A 22,060-nucleotide genomic window follows, 5' to 3' on the forward strand; every position below is an offset into this window, starting at 1 on the left:
TATTAGTTTGTTGCAAAACTACTTTTTTTCAAATTCATAAGTTATTTTTCAAATTCATTTTATACCCTCTTAGTATTAACTGGCTTTTAGTTTTATAAGATTATAACTTTAACCGTATTTAAAAAAAAATAAATAAAGGCAAAAAGGGGTTTGCTTTGAATGTGTTATCACTGAAATGAATGAACAAAATCACGCGAAAATACTTAACTCAGTTACTTGAAAGGCGGTTTATTAGAGGAATGTGAAGGATTAAAACAGTCTAAAAAAATGCAATCTAATATTTTGTATATTTTAGTTTTACTTACATTATTCAATTCGGTTTGTATAATAAAATATATTCTCAATATTATATTTTGAAAACTTATTAGAGTAAAATTTAACGTATAAGCTAAATAAAAACAGTTATTTTTCATTATTTGTTTCCTCATTTAGAATCACTTCATGATTTTGTTTTTAAAGCTGTAATTTTACACTTTGAATAATGCATTATTAATAGTTTTCTGTATATTCGTATGCATTTAGTGTACATATTTTTGATTTGTGACATATTTATAGAGTTGCAAATTATCATATTAAAGTTACGCTCTTAAGAAGGCTATTAATCAGATGATATATGTGTGTGTATAAATAAATTTTTTGTTGAAAAAAAATAGCATATTACTCAATAATAAATGTTTTTTGCAGGTTTTCTGCAGATCATTCACTGTAGATTATGAGAACAATTGCTTTAGAAAAGATGGAAAACCATTCCGATACGTCTCTGGTTCAATTCACTATTTCAGAGTTCCTGAAGAATTTTGGCATGATCGAATATACAAGATGAAAATGGCTGGATTAAATGCCATACAAACGTAAATATTTATATATATTCTGTATATTATAAATTACAGCGGAAATTAAAATATTCCTATTGACATTTTTTCTGTGCAAGTGTTAAATTTTAATATTATTTATTGCTTTGGTAAAAATTTATTCTTGGCAATAAAGTGTCTTGTCATATAAATGTAATAAAAGACTTAATATTTAATTATATTAAAAGATGTTGATTATCATATATTTTAAACGTAACGTGTATACGAGCCAGTTTCCCTTAGAAAGTCTTCCACGAAAGGCATCCCTCCCCTTAGGCAGATAGCCCTAGTGTGCTTTGCCATGATTAAATACACACCATATATTTTAAAATAAATTCCTAGAAGGAGAATTGTCAATAGCTGTTTAAATAAAAATAACTTTTAGGACTTTTCCTTTGTAAGATTAAATTGTATTAATTGCATGTATAAATAACGCACAATTGTTTAAGCATAAGTAAAATTCAATACCAAATTGGCATTTATTTCCAGAAATGCATGTATGCTTTACATGCCTATGCTTTTATGCAAATCTCTCTTAATTAAAAATAAAGGTACTTTTCCGTTTTGCCGGCGCAAACGATAAAGTCGCCAATATTGGTTTAACTGATGCCAGACGGAATATCTTCGCTGGTAACCTTTTACGCCTCAGTTTCAAAACAAGTTGAAGCCGTTTCTTATCAGATTGTTTCTTTCAATACTGGCATACAATAATATAGAATTTTTACACGATATTTAAATTTTATCCCCTAAGACAATTCACGGTAATTAAGTCAATTAGAACGCAATTACACCGCTCATCCGAAGGCGAAATCAAGTGTTAAATTCATCAATTTTAATGAGAATGAACTAGCGAAGTAAAGCACTGCGGTTTTACATAATTTCTGAGTAAGCTATTCGTACGAATTGAAATAATTCTTGCATTTAAACTTGTATTCCAAATTAAGATTTAACTTGAAATTAATGTAGATAATTACTGAGAGAATTAGATTTTAGTAGCGTAGTTTAAGTGAGATGAGATCACTTGGGGTCACGTGATACGAACCGGCGAATCAGGATTTTGAACCATGAAATCATAGTAAATTCTTAAATTAATGTCTTTTTACAAATTTATTGTCTTTATTTATTGGCTTTTTACAAAATTTTAAACCATATTAAAATGTTTATGCCTTTAAAATAAAAAAATTCTTAGAATTAACATTCTTTATGTGTATACTGTATGTTGTCGCCAACAAAGTCTGCTTGGCGAGATTTGCGCCGGCGAAACGGAAAAGTACCAAAATAAAATTTTAATATCTGTTAAATTAATAGTAGAGAGAAGCTAAATAGATATTAAATTTTAATAGTTATGAAACCTTTCATTTTATCTTTTATGGCCAAGTTTTTGATGCGGGGAAGAGTCATGAAAGTGAAAAAAATAAAAGAAAATTATTTAAAAATAATTTTTAAATTTTCTTATAATTTTACTCTTTAAAATTGATATTACTATTTATCATAAGTTTTATCAAAATAGCAGATCAGTTTTTTTTTTTTTTTTTTTTTTTTTTTTTTTTTTTTTTTTTTTTTCATTTGAATGCATGTACTTTTTATGTATCAGATTTGAAAATAAGGTTTTAAGCTTGTTTGTCAAATATGTTTTACCTTTTATAATAAAAATTCACATAAAAGTCATGTCACATGTATGAAATTTTCATGAATTGAATTTGGCTGTTAGAGAGCTGGGATATTTGTCATGTATTCTTTCATAATTAATTCACATATAATATGGCTCAAAATTAAGACAGATACATACTACTAGACAGCATTTTATCCACGTTATACAGCACAAACAAAGTAGACATGTAGAGTACAATTTGCAAAATCCTAAGTGATCTAAAATCTGAACCTTTAAATTATCAGCAGCTTTTTTTTTTAATTAAATAATAATTTTTTTTTTAGAATTTTTTTCTATGCTTTATGTTTTTGCATTTCATATTTTTTTGGAATAAAATGTATGGAGAGTCTCAATTCTGAATTTTTAACTCAATTCTTAATTCTTGAGTCTCAATTCTTAATTTTACTTTAATTTCTTTGCTTCAGTACTGATGAATCGTTATTTATTAATTTTTACTTTCAATGTTGCATCATTATCAACACATTGCAGCTTGAGAAATGACTTGTGCAGCGATGTCCAAACTAAAAAAAAAAAAAAAGAAAAAAAAAAAAATTAGTAACTGAATACGAAAGAGCGTGGTAACTTTTTATGTCTACATTATGTTTGATTATACACTTTAGCTAATTCAACTGTGAAGTGTTGTATTGATGAGGAAAAATTTAATAGAAGTTTCTTTCCATATGCAAAGCATACATTTTATAAATTATACTCATAGGCCAAAAGCTTACATTTAGTGTTGTTTGAATTGAGAATAATTGAATTCAGATAAGATCAGAACTGGTGCAGCTGTGCTTGGTGACAGACTTTAGGGGAAGCAAAAGTTTTAGAATTTAGAGAAGCCCTTAGCAACAAACTTAAGGGAGGCAAAAGCTTTAGAATTTAGGAAAGGCACTTGGATGCAAAATTTTTAGAATTTAGGGAGCACTTGGCAACAGAATTTGCAAAATATCTGGTGCTGATCCTGGATAAGCCTGAAGTATATGTGGGAATCTATGTATTTGCGATTCAGCTAAGCTTTAAACATGTGCAGGAAATAGGCATATGTATAATAAATACCTAATATAGATAAGGTTTAACTTCGTTAGTGTATGGGAGAAGTAAAATAAATTTTAGCCGAACAACATCTCTTTAGTTGTCAGTCTCATCATACAACATCTCTTTAGTTGTCAGTCTCATCATACAACATCTCTTTAGTTGTCAGTCTCATCATACATTGCCAATAGGGTATAGTGAACAATAGCTAAACTTTATGGCAATAGCTGTGAATTTGGAAATGTTTGCATATCACAAACAAAAAGTGAAATTATCCAATTAATGGAATTTTTAAAGAAATGTGAGGAAGTGGTAATGAATGAAGATGATGAACATAAGTTTTTGACTGCAGTGACAATGCCCTGATTGTCAGTCAGCTAACAGATACCGAAATCTGTAATATGGTTCTAAATCCAGAAAATATCACTACTGATAGTGACAGAGAGGTTGTTGATAACGAAACTTGACATGAAATTTACAGGACTTGAACAATGGAGCTTTGTAACTGAAGAAGAAATTGTATCTATATGTAGAATTAAAGAGAAAATTTTAGCAGGAAAAACAAAGCAAATTAAACAACTTACATTGAGAGAAATGTTAAATAAAGCAAACAAATAGATATTGAGCTTTTTCTTTTGTAAATTTTGATTTCTTTAAGGTTGTAAATGCTGTTCATGTAAATGCTATTTCATGTTTTTAATTTTATAATTTGTATGTCATCTTACTAGATTTAAACTGATGATCTAATATCGGGAAAAATCCCAAATTAACAATTGCTGAGAGTCTGGATCTCAGAATTTTTACTGTATCCATCTTTCTTGCTATTCTAGCCATGTAACCTATGTACAACCTTTTCATAACTTACTCTCCTTGAAAATGATTGAATATGGGAAAAAGGTGGGGGGACACCACTTAGGCCAAAGTACGCATGTCCAGAGTTCTTTGAATCTTGACAAGCACATTAACTTATTCACTATAGAGGAAATGTATGAACTGATATCATATGGAACAATATAATTTATACTGTGTGTAAACAAAATTAACAGATCTATCAAACATTTGATGAGATGTTATATTTTGAGCAAAATGGCTTGTTAAATAACTTTGGGAGGGGGGGGAGAAGGAAAAAAAAACCCAGATTCCTGTCAAGCTACAAATACTTATTTTTGTTTTTCATCCAGATTTCTCATCTTCTGATCCTGCTGTTTATACTTTACTCTTAGAAATATGCTTTTATGGAGTCACTGTTTTTAGATAATTTAAAAAGAATATAATGACTGTTTTGTCACAACTATCAAGCTATCAGTGCTTCTAGGAATTTTAGGAACACTGGAGCAGGTATGTCTACTGTAATAGAGTAATATAGTAAAAGCTCAACTATCTGGAAAACTTGGAAGGTATCAAATTCTGGATAGATCAATAAAGAAAAGTGCAATTCATGGTCAAAATCCAATTGAATTAAAGAAGAAATTTCCAGTCTAAATTTAGGAAAAGTAATCTTTTTTGTTGTCAGCTTGAATATCAAAACCTTCCCTCTAAAGTTATGTAAGATTTTGAAAACATAAGGACCATTTCAGACATGAAAATCAATGTATTTCATAGGCCTTGAAAGTTAACAATGTTTTATCTAATAATAAAATCCTGTTGAATCATAAAAGTTGGCAGAGATGCTGCCAAACTTGTGGCAGTTATTCTAGAATATGTTTAAAGGAACAGATTGTTTTCTGTTTAGTTAAATGATCTACTGAAACACGTTATGGATGCAGCTTATAAAACGCTTAAAATGCTTATCATAATTTTTTTGCATTGTATGATCTTATTCCTTTTTTGCATAAAATGGTATTTTGGGCCATTTATGTGCACATTTCCTTGATACCAGAATCCTGTAATTTTGAAAAGATTCCACTGTTCTGTGAAAAGGAGGTTCCAAATTTTAATCACTTTTTCAATATGCAAGGGAAAAACAGATAAATAACAGTTAATGTGCATCCTTCTTTACAAAACTTAATTAGCTTACTAAGAATTAAAAGGTTTACATAAATCTTAAAGCCTTAATAAGAAGGGGCCAGCATATGCTGCAATTTCTAGGCTTAGCATTAATTATTACGCTATATTAGAGACATTAATATGTAAGAAGAGAGTGTTTCTAACTTTTTCAGAACCTGAAAATGGTATCTGTTGAGCTTATGGCAGCTATGTTTAGGATATCAAAACATGCCTACAAATCACTGAAAATGTTCTTATTTCTGTCACATTGTCTAAGCAAATTTTTAAGCAATGACGTATTAGAATTTTCAGTTAAATGAGGTCATTGCAAAAGTTTTTGTTCTAATGTATAACTGATGGTATATATATATATCTCACCATAAATAGTGGTCTCTTTACTATATATAACAAATGGAAGGGATATAAATAATCAAACAAAATTCATGCTATTGAAATTTAGTAATTTGATTTCATTCTTGTTCTTTATTACAAATTTGTTGAGCGGAGTTAAAGAAATTAACATTAAGCTCAAAGATTTAAGCAATTTTACATTTGTCTCTTACAAATGCTTCATACAATGCAGTGCAGTACAGTGCATGCTAGTTGATAAGCAGTTTGTAGAGTTTGATGTCATAGTCTCTTTGAGACTGCAAATTAAGTTTTTGCAAAAATTAAATCTCCATTCTTAACCCCCCGCTCCCCCAAAAGAATTAAAAATCACATCATATTTTCTAAATCAGCATTATAGCATTTATAAATTAACATTAATTCTTACAATATTAACTTTTGAGCCAATGCTATTTGTCAAATAATTAAATAAGCAAATTTCAAAGCTTAAGTTCATATTTATTTAAGTTTTTTATGTGCTATATCCATATTTTCAATGTGTTGATCATATAATTGAATTAAGAGTGATCTGTGGCTGTCTGACTGAATAAAGAGCCTTCTTATCTTTCGAAATTCTGCCAGAATGATTAGTGCAAGTATGTCAGGAAATCTATCAATGAGAGTCGACTTTAATAGTCGATGGGAAAATACATAAGTGCTGAAGTTATATATGTTGTACTTAGTTTTTTGGATGCTTTTCTTGAAATTACTGAATTATTTGATATTCATTTAAACTTTACTGAAAACGTTTTTCAAGAAAGCTGATTTAAAAGTAATAATTGCATCAATGTGTAATTGGGTAATATGTACACATATGCAGTTGGGGAAGCAAATTAGTGATTTTTTTGTTTATTTCTTATAGCATATCTAATAATTTTTCTCATTAAAACAAATGCAAATTATATATATTTTTTATTGTTTATTAATGCATATATGAGTTTTTTTGTTTGTGGAAACAGAGAGAGAGAGAGAGAACATTAAAATGTTTCTTGTATTTTTATTTATTCAATTAAAAAATTATAGATATGTAGAATGGAGTCATCATGAACCAGAACCTGGAGTTTACAACTTTGATGGGAATTACGATTTGCCTAAATTTTTGCGAATTGCTCAAGATCTTGATATGTTAGTCATTTTGCGTGCTGGTCCATTCATAGATGCTGAAAGAGATATGGTAATGTTTTTCTATTTAATTTAAATAATCATTTTTAAAGTATATTTCTCAGGTATTAAAAAGAAACATTTGTTATGTTTTAAGTAACGTATACAACTTTAGGGAAGGTAAAGTTAAATAACTGCTACTTTTAAATAATTGAATGTTTAAATAACGTTTTCCTCCAAAATGTTAATTATGCATTTAAATTAAAAATTCAATTCAGCAAACAAAGATAGCATATATGAGAAGTTTCAAGAACTGACAAAATAGAAGTATTTATTGGGTACATTTTGATAGTATTTGTTGTTAATAACAATTGAAAAAGCTCAGTACAGTAAAAGGGGGAGAAAAATTGTGGAATTTTTGCAAAGCTAAACAAGGCATAAATAAATAAAGAAAGAAGTGAAAATCATTAACTAAAATTGCTTGGTTTTGTTGATTACGGCACTTATCTAGAAAAGTTTATTCACTAATTCAAGAAATGTTTCGATAATTTTAAGAAAGAAAAATGTATGGAATGGAATTTTATCAGTTTATCAGCAATGGAATGTTTATCAGTTTGTTTCCTATCTTTCTCTGATAACTGTTGTTGGTCTGTATCCTTAAAAAAAAAAAAAGCGCTTCCTTTGATAAATCCATAGAATCTGATCTAAATCTTTTATTGATAATAAAAATTTACAATCCATAATATTCAACAATTTAGCATCTTTGTTAATATTTAAGGATCGTATAAACTCGTAAGTGATATGTGCAGATCTAAAAGGAACTGAATTAGAGCTATCCCCAAGTTTTTTTTTTTTTTTTTTTGCCAAGCTTTAGAAAAACAATTATTTATCTGTCTAAGATACATTTATAATCATCTTGAAGAGGTGTTCATTGTTTCTAAAAAGTGGATTACCTCTTTGGCAACATAAAAAGTACTTCACAAAGTCCAAAATCCAGACGTGTGATATTCAGAATGTTTCAAATCCGGACCTTTGGCTCCAGACTAAAATTTTATTTTAGATTTTTTTTAATGATTTACATATGTGCATTTGATATTTTTTCATAATAAAATATGGAGAGTTCCAATTCTTAACTTAACTTCAGCATTAAAAAAAGATATCTCCATATTGAAGAAATAATCACTTATTAGTATTGGGCTCTGTAGCCACCTTTTTCCTTGGTGTACATCTCAAATCAAAACATCCTTCATTGAAACATCCTTGATTTTAGGTCTACCGAATAATTTATATCCCCTACCCCAGACTAACAATCATTATTTATTATTTTTTTGCTTCTATCACTCCATAACTATCAACACTGAGCAGTTTGAGAAATAACTTATGCTGTGATGTCTGAACAAATCTTCCTTTTTTTTTTTTTAACTAGTAGCTGAATACATAACAGCATGGTAACTTTTCGTGTCAGCGTTATGATTATAGACTTTGATGAACTGTATTTTGAAGTGGTGTATGTGTTGATGAAGAGAAGATTTTTTTTCCCTACAAAAATTGGTTTTGTAAATAATACTATAGGTCAAAAGATTATATTTAGTTGCTGTTTGAACTGAGAATAAATGATTCAGTATTCAGATAAACCCAGAACTGGCTCTAGAGCTGGTATAGTGGCACCAAGTGGCAGAATTTAGGGAAGGCAAAGTTTTTAGAATTTAGAGAAGTACTGAACAACAAAATTAAAGGATGGCAAAGTCTCTAAGAATTTAGGGAGGCAATTGGTAGCAGAACTTAGGACCCAAAAGCCCCGTTCACATGCAACGCTCCTTCGCACAGCTGCCGTTAGCAAGGGGAGAAAAAGGAGACATGAAAGAGTTTTGTCTTTAGGACCCGTTCAGAAGACCACCGTCTTCCTTCCCCTTTACACCTAAGCCTCTGTGAATAATCACGTCTCCGAATTGGCAGATTTCTAATACAGTTTACACATTTTTAACATTGTTTACTGTTGTTAATTTTGTAATCTGGACTTTCGCAACTGGTACCTGAACTTTCGTAATGGTTCCTGAAAAATATATGCGTTTTAATTATTATTATTATTATTATCTTATAAGCTGTTATTTAGTTCACTCTTGGTGTTTGTCGCTATTTTTAAAAGATGGTCATGGATTTTTAAACTGCTTCCCGATAAGATATAGAACTCAAACTTTGTACATACACTGCTTGTGGATGTGGTGTCACACTTCTGATTTTTAGAGGACTAGATTTTTTTTCAAATTTAAAGTTGAAACGATTTTTCAAATATTAACAAATAAACTGAGAATCTCAGAATATTATAGTTTGCACCATAACATACTGTGGAGGAAAAAAAAAATTAAGTGAAATTTTTAGCGTAATTTTTTTAAAAAAATTTTAGGAGAATTTTTGAAAACCGTTGATATTTTTAGACTTCTTGACGCCCATTAATTTTAAAATTTCATATCTAAAAATATATTGGTTACAAACTTCCGACATTTTTACAGCTTATGAAACAAACGTTTCGCATTTAAAAAAATGATACAGGAAATTAATTGGATGATTTTTTTACTTTTTTGAAAGATGTGCAATGAAGGAGAATGGGAAATATTGGTTCTTCTTGGACATCAATTCGAAACATCGGTTTCAAAGTAATAATCTCATTACACCACACTATTTTTATGACATTATTTATGCTATATAAGTTGCTATTGTTTCCAATTGTTAGTTCAGCATTAGATTGGAGATATTTCTGAGTTAACTTTCTCTTAAGATGCGTTTTGCATTCCGTTGTGTTTAACGTTCTTATTAGATTGAAGAATAACTACTGATTATACTTAGTGATATTCTAAACACTTGTACGAGTATTTATGTGGAAAATTCCAGAACTTTGAAGTGTTTCTGTTGATAAAATAAATTTAATTAAGCTATCATCAGATTTGAGTGCAATGACAATCATTTACGAACAATTATCAACCTATTACAAACCCGCACGCACGCAACAATATTATAATTAATTAATGTATTAAATTGTTTTGAACGTGTTTTACAAAACAAAAACAGGTAAAGAAAAATTCTGCTTGCGTTTTATGAGTTTTTGCAATTTTTCTGGCCACATAAGGTTTCAAAGAAAGGTTTGTAATTTATGTTTATATTTACCAATTAAATAAATAGGACTAGGCTTGATTTATATATATATATATGTGTGTGTGTGTGTGTGTACTGAAATTCAGTAATAAAATTTTAAAGATTTGAAATCCTTAAATGTCTATTTAGACAGTTTGTATTCTTTAATCTACAAATGCAAACTGAGAAACCTTTTGCATTTTTTTCAATAAATCCTTTTACTTAAAGTCCTAAAACATATATAGGTATGGGCTAATTTTTTTATTATTTTTACTGCTTATTTAAAATTATATACTTTACAGAAACAAGGATGGGTTTTGCAAAATACTGAAAGGAAAAAATTATTTGAAATGAAAATGTGACTGAGATCATATTTGTTTTAAAGATTTTAGATAAGAGTGTATTTTTCCCCCTCAGAAACTAATTCATTAATTGCAAAATCATTCCTTGAAGTTATTAAGAACACTCTAATAAATACAATAAAAAAACTTGGGGGAGACATTGAAAATTGTAGGAGAAGAAAGACATTTTAATTGTAAAATTTTTCTTCAAAAATTTAAATAAAAAAAATACTAGCAAAAACTTTTTTTCAGCTTAAAATTGTTTTGTTTCACAAAACCATTTAATAATATTCATAAAAGTAGATGAAAATGCTTAAATTTAAAAAAAATCATTCAAAAGATACCGAGTCCCTTGTCGCGTTGAAGCCGATATGCACTTGTCTTAACTTTAGTTTTAATTTGAACGATATTTCTGGAATACCTAGCATCAGATAACCTTGTCTGTATTTGTCTATAATTTGCGTATCTTGTACAGTTATATCTAATTTTGGGGGGGATGCTATCACATCCCCAGACATCTATCAGCGTGATTGTTTCGCTGACAGTCCAGCTAGCAGTAACTAAAATTAAGTGAACCGCGCAGTTTAGTGCGGGAAATCTCCCCATTTGCCCAGCTCCCGAGAGGTAAGGAACGTTCAACCAAGTTCTACCTCCAATTCGGTGAGGCAGTTAATGCTTGTCCCATGTGAACGGGACATGTTGGAAGAACCGGTTTCCGCTACCGGTCGAATCTGCTCTTGTGAACGGGGCTAAAGAGACTGCAGTGGGCTGCAAAGTTTCTAGTGCCAGCCCTGGATAAGCCTTAAGTATATGTGGAAAAAAGCTTTAAGCATATACAGTCAAAAGTTGTTAATTCGGACACCCATAATCCAGAATGATCTATAATCCGGACCTCAAAGCTAAAAACTTTCTGCGCATGCGCCGCGTTGACACATGCGCATGGGCGTTTATGCGTGCGCGTAAGACCTTTTACGACTGCGCATATGCGTGTGCGCAAGCGCAGAATACATTTTCGCGTGCGCGTTTTATGTATAACAGACGGTATAAGCTAAAATTATCTAATTATCTATTTCAGTTGATGTTGATGATTGCGTTGTTCCTTAATCTTCGAATTGGATCTGGCTTATTATTTTTTGCAGACTGTAAGAGCAATACTATAAAAGTAAACTTGAACTTTTGAATATGTCAAATAGAATTTCCGATTCTGGAGCTCCCAAAGGATCGTACAAAACGAAAGTATGTTTCGATGTCCATCAAAAGAAAAGTGAAATTGCTGCAAAAAATGGATAAAGACATGAAGAATGTGACAGAGAGGTTAGTGAAAACGAAAAAATTTCGATTGACAAGTTAGTCGGTATTCTCAGCACAGCAATTAACAAGACTTGAACAGCGGAACTTTGTAACTGAACAAGAAATTATGTCTGTTGATAGAATTAAAGAGAAAGTATTATCACATAAAACGAAGCAACTTAAATAACTTACATTGAAAGAAATGTTTAATAAAGTAAACCAATAAATATTAAGCTTTTTTTTTGTAAATTTTGATACCCTTTAGATCATAATTGCTCTTTATTTCATAAATTACAGTTTCATATTTTTAATTTTAGAATTTCTGCATGCCATCTTATGAGATTTAAACTGATGATCTATAATCTGGAAAAATCGATAATCCAGAGTCGAAGTCCCGATGAGTCCGGATTAACGGCTTTTGACTGTACTAGAAATAGGCATAAGTATAAGAAATAACTAAACTAATATAATTTAGACTCAACTTTGTCAGTCTGCAAGAGAAATAAGATAAAATTTAGCAGAACAACATGTCTTTAGTTGCCAATATGATGATAATCTCCAATAGTGTTATAAAGCAGATACTCACTAAGCTTTATGATGAAAGCCATGAATATGAAGGTTTTCTGATATCACAAACAAAAAAATGAAATTTTCCAATTATTGGATTTGTGAATGTTGAGGAAAAGTGGTAATAAATGATAATATAACAGAAGTTTTTCATTGTGATGATAAATCTGCAACCATTAATATCTAATGAATGGTGAAATCTGTAGTATGGTTCTAAATCCAGAAATATCACTAATGTTTATGAAGTTACAGAGAGGTTCATGAGATCGAAAAAATTTTGATTGTCAGTTTAATAAATATTCTTGTCATGGCAATTACAAGACTTGAACAATGGAACTTTGTAACTGAACAAAAAATTACATATAGCTATAGAAGCAATTTAACCTTTTAATTGTCATGCGCGAAATTGCACTGGTGTTCCAAAATGTAACGTCTGAGTATTACTCGGGGTAATTTTTTTTTTAATGCATCGTATTGTTATATCTGAATATATATCAAGGGAAGTTTATTTCACCTTCAGTTCAACAGATGGCAGCATCTTACTGAAGGTTTCAAAGGATCGAGGTTTATGTTCAAAGTGCGCGTCATTTAAAAAAATTTTTGGATTGCATGGCAAACATTCGATTTTTGCAATGAAAAAATTGACAATTTATGTACCCAAATCATCAAAATAAGTTGGCAGTTAAAGGTTAAAAGAACCTGCATTGAAAGAAATGTTTAATAAAGGAAAAAAAAAAAAAAATATTGAGCCCTTTTTTTTTTTAGCCGAAAGGGACAATTTGCCCAGAAGAGCTATTAATTTCAGTTTGGAATTTTGTGTTGATTCACTATAAATGATGAATCACATTTTTAAATTGTTGCCACCAAATATTAGAACCCTGTATTATATTTAAAGAAATTAAATAATGAAGAATGTGCATAAATGTATGTAAATTTCTTGCATTGTGATAAAACAATAGTACCTAGAGTCGTGAAATTTTGAATAATGTAAGTCTCAATCCAAATATGGGCATTTGGAAGTCTTAATTTTGAATTATTTTTATTTTCTATTTCATATTTTGTAAAGCATTTATGAGTTTTTGATTAAGAAATGGAACGATTTCAAAATGAGTAATGGTAACACTGTATGAGGGGGAAGACATTTTTGTCTCCAGCGCGCAAAACTATCATAAATTGTAAAGATATGCTCTTTTAAATATTTTGTGATATTGCTGTTAAATTGACTTATATGGTTTAAGTGCAAAGAACATGATATTTGATAAATAAAGTTAACGCACAAAATGTTATTAAAACGCCCCTTTGGGTGTAATATAAAATCTGAAAACTTTCAGATTTTTTATTTATATATTGTAAATTTTGAGTTCTTTAAGGTTATAAATGCTTCATTGTTTCATATTTTTACCCTGATCAGGGTATTGGTCTTGAAACGGCATTTTGTGTTGAATCACTATAAACGACATAGCACTTTTGAAATTGTTGCCACTAAAATATTAATACGCCATAAATATATGCATGTTTCTTGCATTGTGAAAAAGCACCTAGAACCATCAAATTTTGAAAGACGTAATCCGCCACCCAAATGGGTACCTTGAAGCACAAATTTCAAATTTGTTTTATTATCTCTTTTATATTTTGTAAAATTTAATGAATTTTTGATTAACAAACTCAACGCTTTCAAAGCGAGCTGTGGCAACGCTGCACGAAAAATTTTTTTTAATCTCCAGTGCATGAGATTGTCTATTGGAAATTCTTACGACATGCTGATTTTAAATATTTTGTGATTTTGCTGTTGAATCGAATTTTATGTGGCATAAGTGCAAAGAAAATGATATTTAATGAATGAACAAAATGTTAATAATTTAAAGGCAGAAAGAAAGTTTCAGCCGTCTTAGTAAAAAAACTGGAAATTTGTATGGTGAACTGGGAAAAGACTCATTAAAATAGAAAAGTGTATGCCAACATTTAATGCTGCATTAGGAATCCTTAACATATACTGCTTTTAAAATTTTGTTATTTTGCTGTTGAATTGTATATGGCATCAGTGTGAAGAAAATGATGCTTAATAATGCAGTTAAAAAGACAAAAAAAAAAAAAAAAAAGGTTATTAGGAGTGAGTGTAACAGCAGACAGTAGCCTGTGAGCTCAGCAAGAGCATAAGAAACCTTAATAAACCATTTTTGCAACCATTAAAATCTGAAACCTTTCAATTTTTTAAAAATTTTATAATTTCTACACTTCATCTCACTAGATTTAAACTGATGAATCCATAAAAACCCCAAATTTGAAATTGCCGATCACCAATTGAGAAAAATATATGGTGCAAGACATATGCATAAACAAGCCAATGAAATAAATGTGCTGCTTAATTAAGCATCTTCTGTATTAAATGATTGCATAAGCCTCCATGTAATGCTAATTTTGTAGGAAATAATGTTATCGCAGCTTACCTTTGGACACTACTATTTTAATAGCTGATTTTAATATATGATTTTAAATTTTGTATTTGAATTCTAGAGGAATTAATTCAAAGATATCTAAGATTAGGAGGATTTTCATAAAATTGTTTTAGGTGTAAAACTAGAATCGGTTGTGAAGATTACATTGTAAATTTTTAAAATTTTGTGATTTTTTATATTCTTTTATTAACTTTCTGAAAGTTAACTGTTCAATTTTTCAAGGCATTAGGCTGCAATTTGAGATTTTCAGATTGCAGTGGAATGTTTCTAAGTTATTTCATGTTTTGCTAATGTTACAGTTTTCGGTACTTATCTGTTTTGCCGGCGCAAATGATAAAGTCGCCAATAATGGTACAACTGATGCTAAATAGAATATCTTTGCTGGTAACCTTTTATACCTCATTTTCAAAACAAGTCACAGCCATTTCTTACTAGATTGATTGTTTCTTTCAATACGGGCATACAATTACATAGAATATTTACAAAGATAATTACATTGTATACCCTAAGACCATTCACGGTAATTAAGTCAATTAGGATGCAATCGCGCTGTTCATCCGAAGGTGAAAATAAGGTAAAATGCAAAATCAAGGGTTAAATTCATCAATTCTAATGAGAATGTACTAGTGAAGTAAAGTACTGTGGTTAAATAATTCTTGCATTTAAACTTGTATTCCATATTAAGATTTAACTTGAAATTAATGTAAATAATTACTGAGAGAATTATATTTTTGTAGCGTAGTTTACATGAGATGAGATCATTTGGGGTCACTTGATACGAACCGGCGAATCAGGATGTTGAACTATGATAGCATAGTAAATTCTTAAATTAATGTCTTTTTACAAATTTATTGTCTTTATTTATTGGCTTTTTACAAAATTTTAAATCATATTAAAATGTTTATGCCTTCAAAATAAAAAATTCTTAAAACTAACAGTTGTTAAATTTTTTTATGTATATACTGTATGTTGTTGCCAACAAAGTCTGCTTGGTGAGATTTGTGCCGGCGAAACGGAAAAGTTCCTATGTGCTTTTTATAATTTACATTGAAATAAAAAATTCTATTATTTGATAGGGTGGGCTGCCATATTGGTTACTAAGGATTGATCCAAAGATGAAATTTAGAACATATGACGCAAGTTAGTAAGAAAAATATTTTTCTTATTAATATAGTTATTTTTTCAATTTTTTCCCTCTTATACCATTTAATATATACTACATGTATTATGCATTAATTTATTGCTCAATTTTAATGCCTTAAAAATGTTTTTGTATTTAAAAGAATATAAATATTTGTGCTATTTAAAACTGCGAGATCAGGCAAAATCTTTTTAAACTCTCATATATAAAATATTAGCAGAAATTGATAATTTCAAGAATGTTATTTTAATTTTAAACTTGTTTGCTAGAATGTACTATTAATTCTTTTGTTAACTTTATAATGTATAATGGTTATCTCATGTATGTAAATATTAATTTTTTCTACAGTTATGTTAATACCAAGCTTTCAGAATTAAATAGTAATGAGCTAAAAATTCTTTACTGTTACGAATTAATTATGTTCTCATACTGAAAGTTTCATAATAATATAGTAGTTTATTTTTTATCTCAATCAGTTAAAAAAAGTTAATTTTTATTATTTCAGAAAGCAAAAAATCATGTTTTTAAAGAAATATATACTTAAATATCATGTATTGGCCAAAATAAAATAAAATAAAGAGAAATACAAATATTGTGATTATTCCTTTAACCTTTTGAGTGGCATAGCTTTTTGAATCTGCTCATGAACAACAGGATTTATTAATGTAAACAGCATTTATTAAGTAAATTTGTATAATTACTTTAGTCTCTGCTTTCATAAACTTCCATTCATTAAAATGATTTTTACATCATTAAAGAAAGTAAGAAAACAAAATTTTATAAATTATAAGCTAAGTGTACCACTTAAGAGGTATCTCTTGCTCGAGGGTGGGAGAGATGATGCTAAAGAAGAGGGGAAGTATTAAAAATGAGGGCCGCAACCTCATAATGAAAATACAAAGTGGCATTCATGATCAGTTAAAAGTGGTCATGCCACTGAAACAGTTAGCATTCCAGAAGTTAGAAACAGTTAGCATTCCATTAGCAGAAATAACATAAGTTATTTCATGTTTTTTGGGGGGCACATGCCATTATAAGTAATAAACCAATATTCTAACTCATTATAATATATTTCAAAATAAGGCACAGCAGTCTTAAGTTCTGTTCACAATGCTTTGCAATATGACTATAGCAGAAGAAAAAAAAAAAAAAAAATCATTGGTGTTCTTCATTGGTTTTCAATATGTGAGCTACAGAGGCTGTTTGCACATTTTTTAGATGATTTTGCTGTACTACAGAAAAAATCATCTGCTTGGAATCTTTTATTTGCAACTATATTTTTGAAATATCAATTATGGCCTGCTAAGCTTTGTTTTCATGCAAAATGCTGCTTTAAAGTAGAAGGATTGAAAGCTATGTTTATATTCCTTCCAAAGGAAATTATTCATATCTAGTTATTAAAAAATGCTGTGAAAGTCATGTTGTTTTGATATATAAAGCTATGAAGGTAATATTTTCAACAAAAAAGGGGAAAAACATAAAAATTTGGCGTCATGTGGAAAAATATTTCCAAATATACAGGGTGTCCATAATTAAGCTTGAAATTTGAGAGTAGACTGTAGCAAAAACTATTCAGCAGAATTTCATGAAAATTGGGTAATGGCAGAATAAAATGATGGGAATTTTATCGAGGGAAAAAAAAAAAAAAAAAAAAACAGTGATTTTCAAAAACCACCATTAGATGGCGTTGTGTAATGTAAACTATTGGCATATGCAAATATCATAACCAAAGTAATCCTTTGCGCTCACAGCAACCCTGTAAAGATGTGAGAAGCAAACTGCAGTTGTACTCATTTCCAAGTCAAGGAAGATGACGTTGACTCTCCAGGAACATGCTTTACTGGTGAAATTGTTTTACCAAAACGAAGACTCTGCTAACCGAAGCTTTGCAGAAATTTCGGTCTTTGAAGCGGTTACGGAAAGATCTACTCACTAGTCAAAGACTAACAAACATGATTAGGAAATTAGAAGCAATGGGGACATTGGGGATTCAGCCAGGAAGGGTATGAAAGTGTGTTGCAGCACAGGTAATGGATGGTGTAACGACATAAGTGGAGAAAGACAGATCGCAAACTATCGGCAGCACTAGTGTTCGGCGTATTGTAGCATCTCTTGACTAATCCCGTTCCACAATTCATAACATTCTTCAAAAGGTCTTACGCTACATTCCCTATAAACTGTCGCTAGTACAGCAGTTTTTACCTGCTGATCTGTATAGTTAATAAACTTTTGCGTTGCGGTTTCTTGTGCGAGTTGAGTTTCAGGATGAATGTCATGGAACATTTTGGGGACACGAGGCGCACTTTCACATGGAAGCTGTGGTTAACATGCAAAATTGCTGTACTTGGGCTGCAACAAACCCACATCAATTCCTAAAAATTCCATTACACTCTTTGCTTGTAACGGTTTGGTGTGACTTTACTACAACCTTTATCGTGTGTCCGTTTTTGTTTTTTCGAAGAGCACAGCGCTGCAGGACCTGTGACATGCACCATCACCAGTCAACAATACGCTTCATTATTAGAGCAATCCATTATCAGGCAAGGCGATGTAATACACCTGCACAACTGCAGTGTTTATGCCTGATGGTGCTCCTCCACACATCGCCCGTTATGTGAAACAAGTGTTTTGCCACCTTTTCAGTGAGGACAGAATCACAAGCCAGCAATTTCCTACAGCTTGGCCTCCTAGATCCTCTGACTTGAATCCTTGCGACTTTTGGCTGTGGGGATACTTCAAGGCCATGGTCTACCGTGATCCCATCATATCTTTATCTAACCTTAAAGAAAGCATAGAACGCCATGTGCTTTCTTTAAGGTTAATTCCCCAGTCATGCTGCTTTCAACAGTCGAACATGAAATTTTATGCTTCCAGATGGTAGTAGACAATGGTGAACATCATATTGAGCATGTTTTGGAAACTTTTGTAGATTATTTATATGTTCTCAATAAAGCTATGATATGCCACTTAGGGGTGGTATTTGAAACTCGTTTTTCCCCCTCGATAAAATTCCCATCATTTCATTCTCCCTTTACCAAATTTTCGTGTAATTCCACTGTATGGTTTTTGCTACAGACTGCTCGAAAATTTCAAGTTTAATTATGGACACCCTGTACATATCCAAGGAAAAACAATTTTTTGAATGTTGCAGAGATCTCTAATGTTAAAAGGTAATCCATTTAGTCAAAGGACAATTGCAAAATTATTAAAATGCTCAGTGATAACTGTAAATAAAATGTGTAAGCCCAATCATCAGTCCATTAATGGTTGGCCAAATCTATAGTATGGTTCCTTAAATGCAGGAAATGTTCCTGCTGATAGTGAAGACAGTGACAGACAGGTTGTTGAGAATGAAAAAATTTCAATCAACGAAGTGGGAATTCTCGAGGTTGCAGTTACAAGACTTAAACAATGGAGCTTTGTAGCTGAACAAGAAATTATGGATATCTATAGAATTAAAGAGAAAGTATTTGCAAAAAAACTGAAGCAGATTAAACAGCTTACATTGAAAGAAATGTTTAATAAAGCAAACTAATATTTAGCTTGTTTTTTCAAATTTTGATTCTAATAAGGTCACATATGCTTATGCTTTGTTATTTCATAATTTTATAATTTCTACATGTTGTCGTACTAGATTTAAACTGAAGGTCTAGTATCTGGAAAAAGCAATAATCCGAAATCTCTGAAGTCCCAACAAGTTTACATCTCAGACCAACAAGTTTAGCATCTTGAAAGCATGCCTTAGTGCTGAGCATAGAGTCATTTCACAAAGGGTACAATTTAAAGTAAAACAGTTGTATGAATAAGTTATGTTGTTTTGATCACAGTTTTAAGGTTGATCCTGAAAAATGTTTTGGTACTGGCTTCAGGTAAGATCTGCACAATCATGCAAGAGTATATTCTGGAAAAACTAAAAATAAGGAGGCAGTTATGTAACTGTTGCTGTATACTTATTGCTGTTACCACCTAACACAATTTCTCCAAGAAGTAAATAGATTTTTAATTAATACGCTTCTGTTATTAGTCAATAGCTTAAATCTGTAAACAAAATAAATGCATATTTTATCCATACTCTCACCATCTTATTCTTGACCCAACTCTGGTATACTTTGTTAAAATTCTGGCTGGATCATGTGTTTGTAAGTTATACATAATGAGAATCCCATGATGGGTAAGTTAGCACTTCAGCATTATTGCATTTCACATTTCCTACTCTAAACACAGAAATGGGAAGGGGATTTTTAAAAAGCACACCTGATAAAATTTTGGAATCAGAGCATTTCATGACAAAAAAATATTTACTTTTATTCTTATTTCAAAACAATTTCTAATGTCTGATGTTCAGGATTGCTTAATGAGTGTGAATGCCATGGATGCATGAGAGCAAGAATTCTCAATCTTCGAGTCCAAGATTTTACAGTTTTATTTTAGACTGATGATCTGTTTGTCTGCTGCAAAGGTATGCAAATGGATTAGTGGTTAGTGATGCTGACTGGTGATGCTGATTAGTGGTTAGTGAAACTGAAGAGCTTGGTGGTTCGAATCCCGGATGTTTGTAAGTGTTTAGTGTCTGGGCAGCAAGGGGCACTCAAAATGCCTGGTGAACCGAAATCTTCTCAAGAGTTTGTGTTTGGAAAAGAATGGTGATAGACCTTCAGACCGACTCCTCAAGGTGTTTTCTTTTGGAATCCCTTCTAGGGCGGAAGCTTAGCTGTTAGTAAGGGATGGCTGATATACCTAGATAGATGCACATATGCTGGCCTTGCTTCAACCTGTACTCATGTCTACTGCAAAGAATTTTACTAAAGATGATGTATGTGATCTTAGTACTAGTGATCTGTTAACCTTTTAACTGTCAAGTTATTTTGATGATTTGAGTGCATAAATTGTCAATTTTGTTTTATTTCAAAAATGAAATGTTTGCCTCGCAGTCAAAAAAATCAAATAATGCTGCGCACTTTGAACTTTAACCTCTGTCCTTTGAAACCTTCAGTAAAATGCTGCCATCTGTTGAACTGAAGCCGAAATAAGCTTCTCACGATATACATTCGGGTATAACAATACGATGCACTAAAAAAAAAATTAGCCTGAGTAATACTCGGGCGTGACATTTTGGAATACCAGTGCTGTGCTCGATATTATTTCAAGCATGACAGTTAAAAAGTTAAGAAAAAAATGTGATGAATGAAAGTTTTTGAAAAAATTTTTTTTTTTTTTTTTTTGCTACATAATAACATAAATTAAAAGAAAATTTTATAAAATGTTGGAAGAACTATTATACTTTTTTAGTACCCGTGTTTCTGCATGTCCTTTGATTTGTTCTGTGAATAATAAATACAGTATATTGAAATGTAATTGAATTATATTGGAGTGTAAATATGTAGGACTTCATTTTATGTATAGAAGAATATTATATAATTTTTCTCTTGAATTTTAGAATACATAAAATATGTTGACAAGTGGTTTGGCGTTTTGGCTTCCATAATCGAACCATTCTTGTATAACAATGGTGGCCCTATAATCACCCTTCAGGTGAGATTATACATTCAGAATTTAAGTTGTTTTCTTTTTAAAAAAAATTCATTCCTATATGTATTTCTGTTGCATTAGACATTCTACTGATTGAAAGCATAAGATTGAGTGAAACTGCTTTTTTTAGTAGCATTGTTTTATGTTATTAGATCTTAACTTTAGATTTTTCTATTTTTTTACCACTTCTTCCATTAGAAATGAGGAAGTGGGTTTTCAATTAGTTACTTATCTTTAAGTTATCAAATGTAAATAATTACAATGTAATGAAACCAGATTTAATAAGTTTGTTTACATTTTATTTGATTTTGAAGTATTTTTATGAACTATGTGTTCTTAATTTTGCATTTTTTAGGAAATCGTGTCAATTGTGTGTTGTTCAATTAATATTAAAACTGAAGAAATTTTCAATGCTTATAAAGATTCAGAAGATCATTAAAATTTGAAATAAATCAACTACAATAGGATCATTATGCACAATATGCACTTAGAAAAACTGGATCTTAAAAGGCAAAGTATTAAGGGTTATGTAGCAGTCTTGAGGAGGGGGACAATGATAGCAGATAGCTTGAAATACTGATTGCGTAGTAGACTGGACT

General features: G+C 30.5%; 1 protein-coding gene across 1 annotated transcript in view; it reads left to right on the forward strand.

Moving 5' to 3' along the window:
- The first annotated feature begins 141 nt into the window (after positions 1-141).
- Positions 142-22,060, forward strand: part of Ect3 (Ectoderm-expressed 3) — a 69,437-nt gene continuing 47,518 nt past the window's right edge. The window contains exons 1-5 of the mRNA XM_035365615.2: positions 142-318; positions 685-851; positions 6,931-7,081; positions 15,868-15,931; positions 21,370-21,464. Of these exons, the coding sequence (XP_035221506.1) occupies positions 268-318; positions 685-851; positions 6,931-7,081; positions 15,868-15,931; positions 21,370-21,464 (528 nt within the window). The 5' untranslated portion in view covers positions 142-267. The remainder of the gene's footprint in view (positions 319-684; positions 852-6,930; positions 7,082-15,867; positions 15,932-21,369; positions 21,465-22,060) is intronic.

This window comes from Stegodyphus dumicola, chromosome 11 (genome assembly GCF_044657685.1).
Source record: "Stegodyphus dumicola isolate Sdum_Otavi_A_Nest chromosome 11, ASM4465768v1".
Lineage (NCBI taxonomy): Eukaryota > Metazoa > Arthropoda > Arachnida > Araneae > Eresidae > Stegodyphus > Stegodyphus dumicola.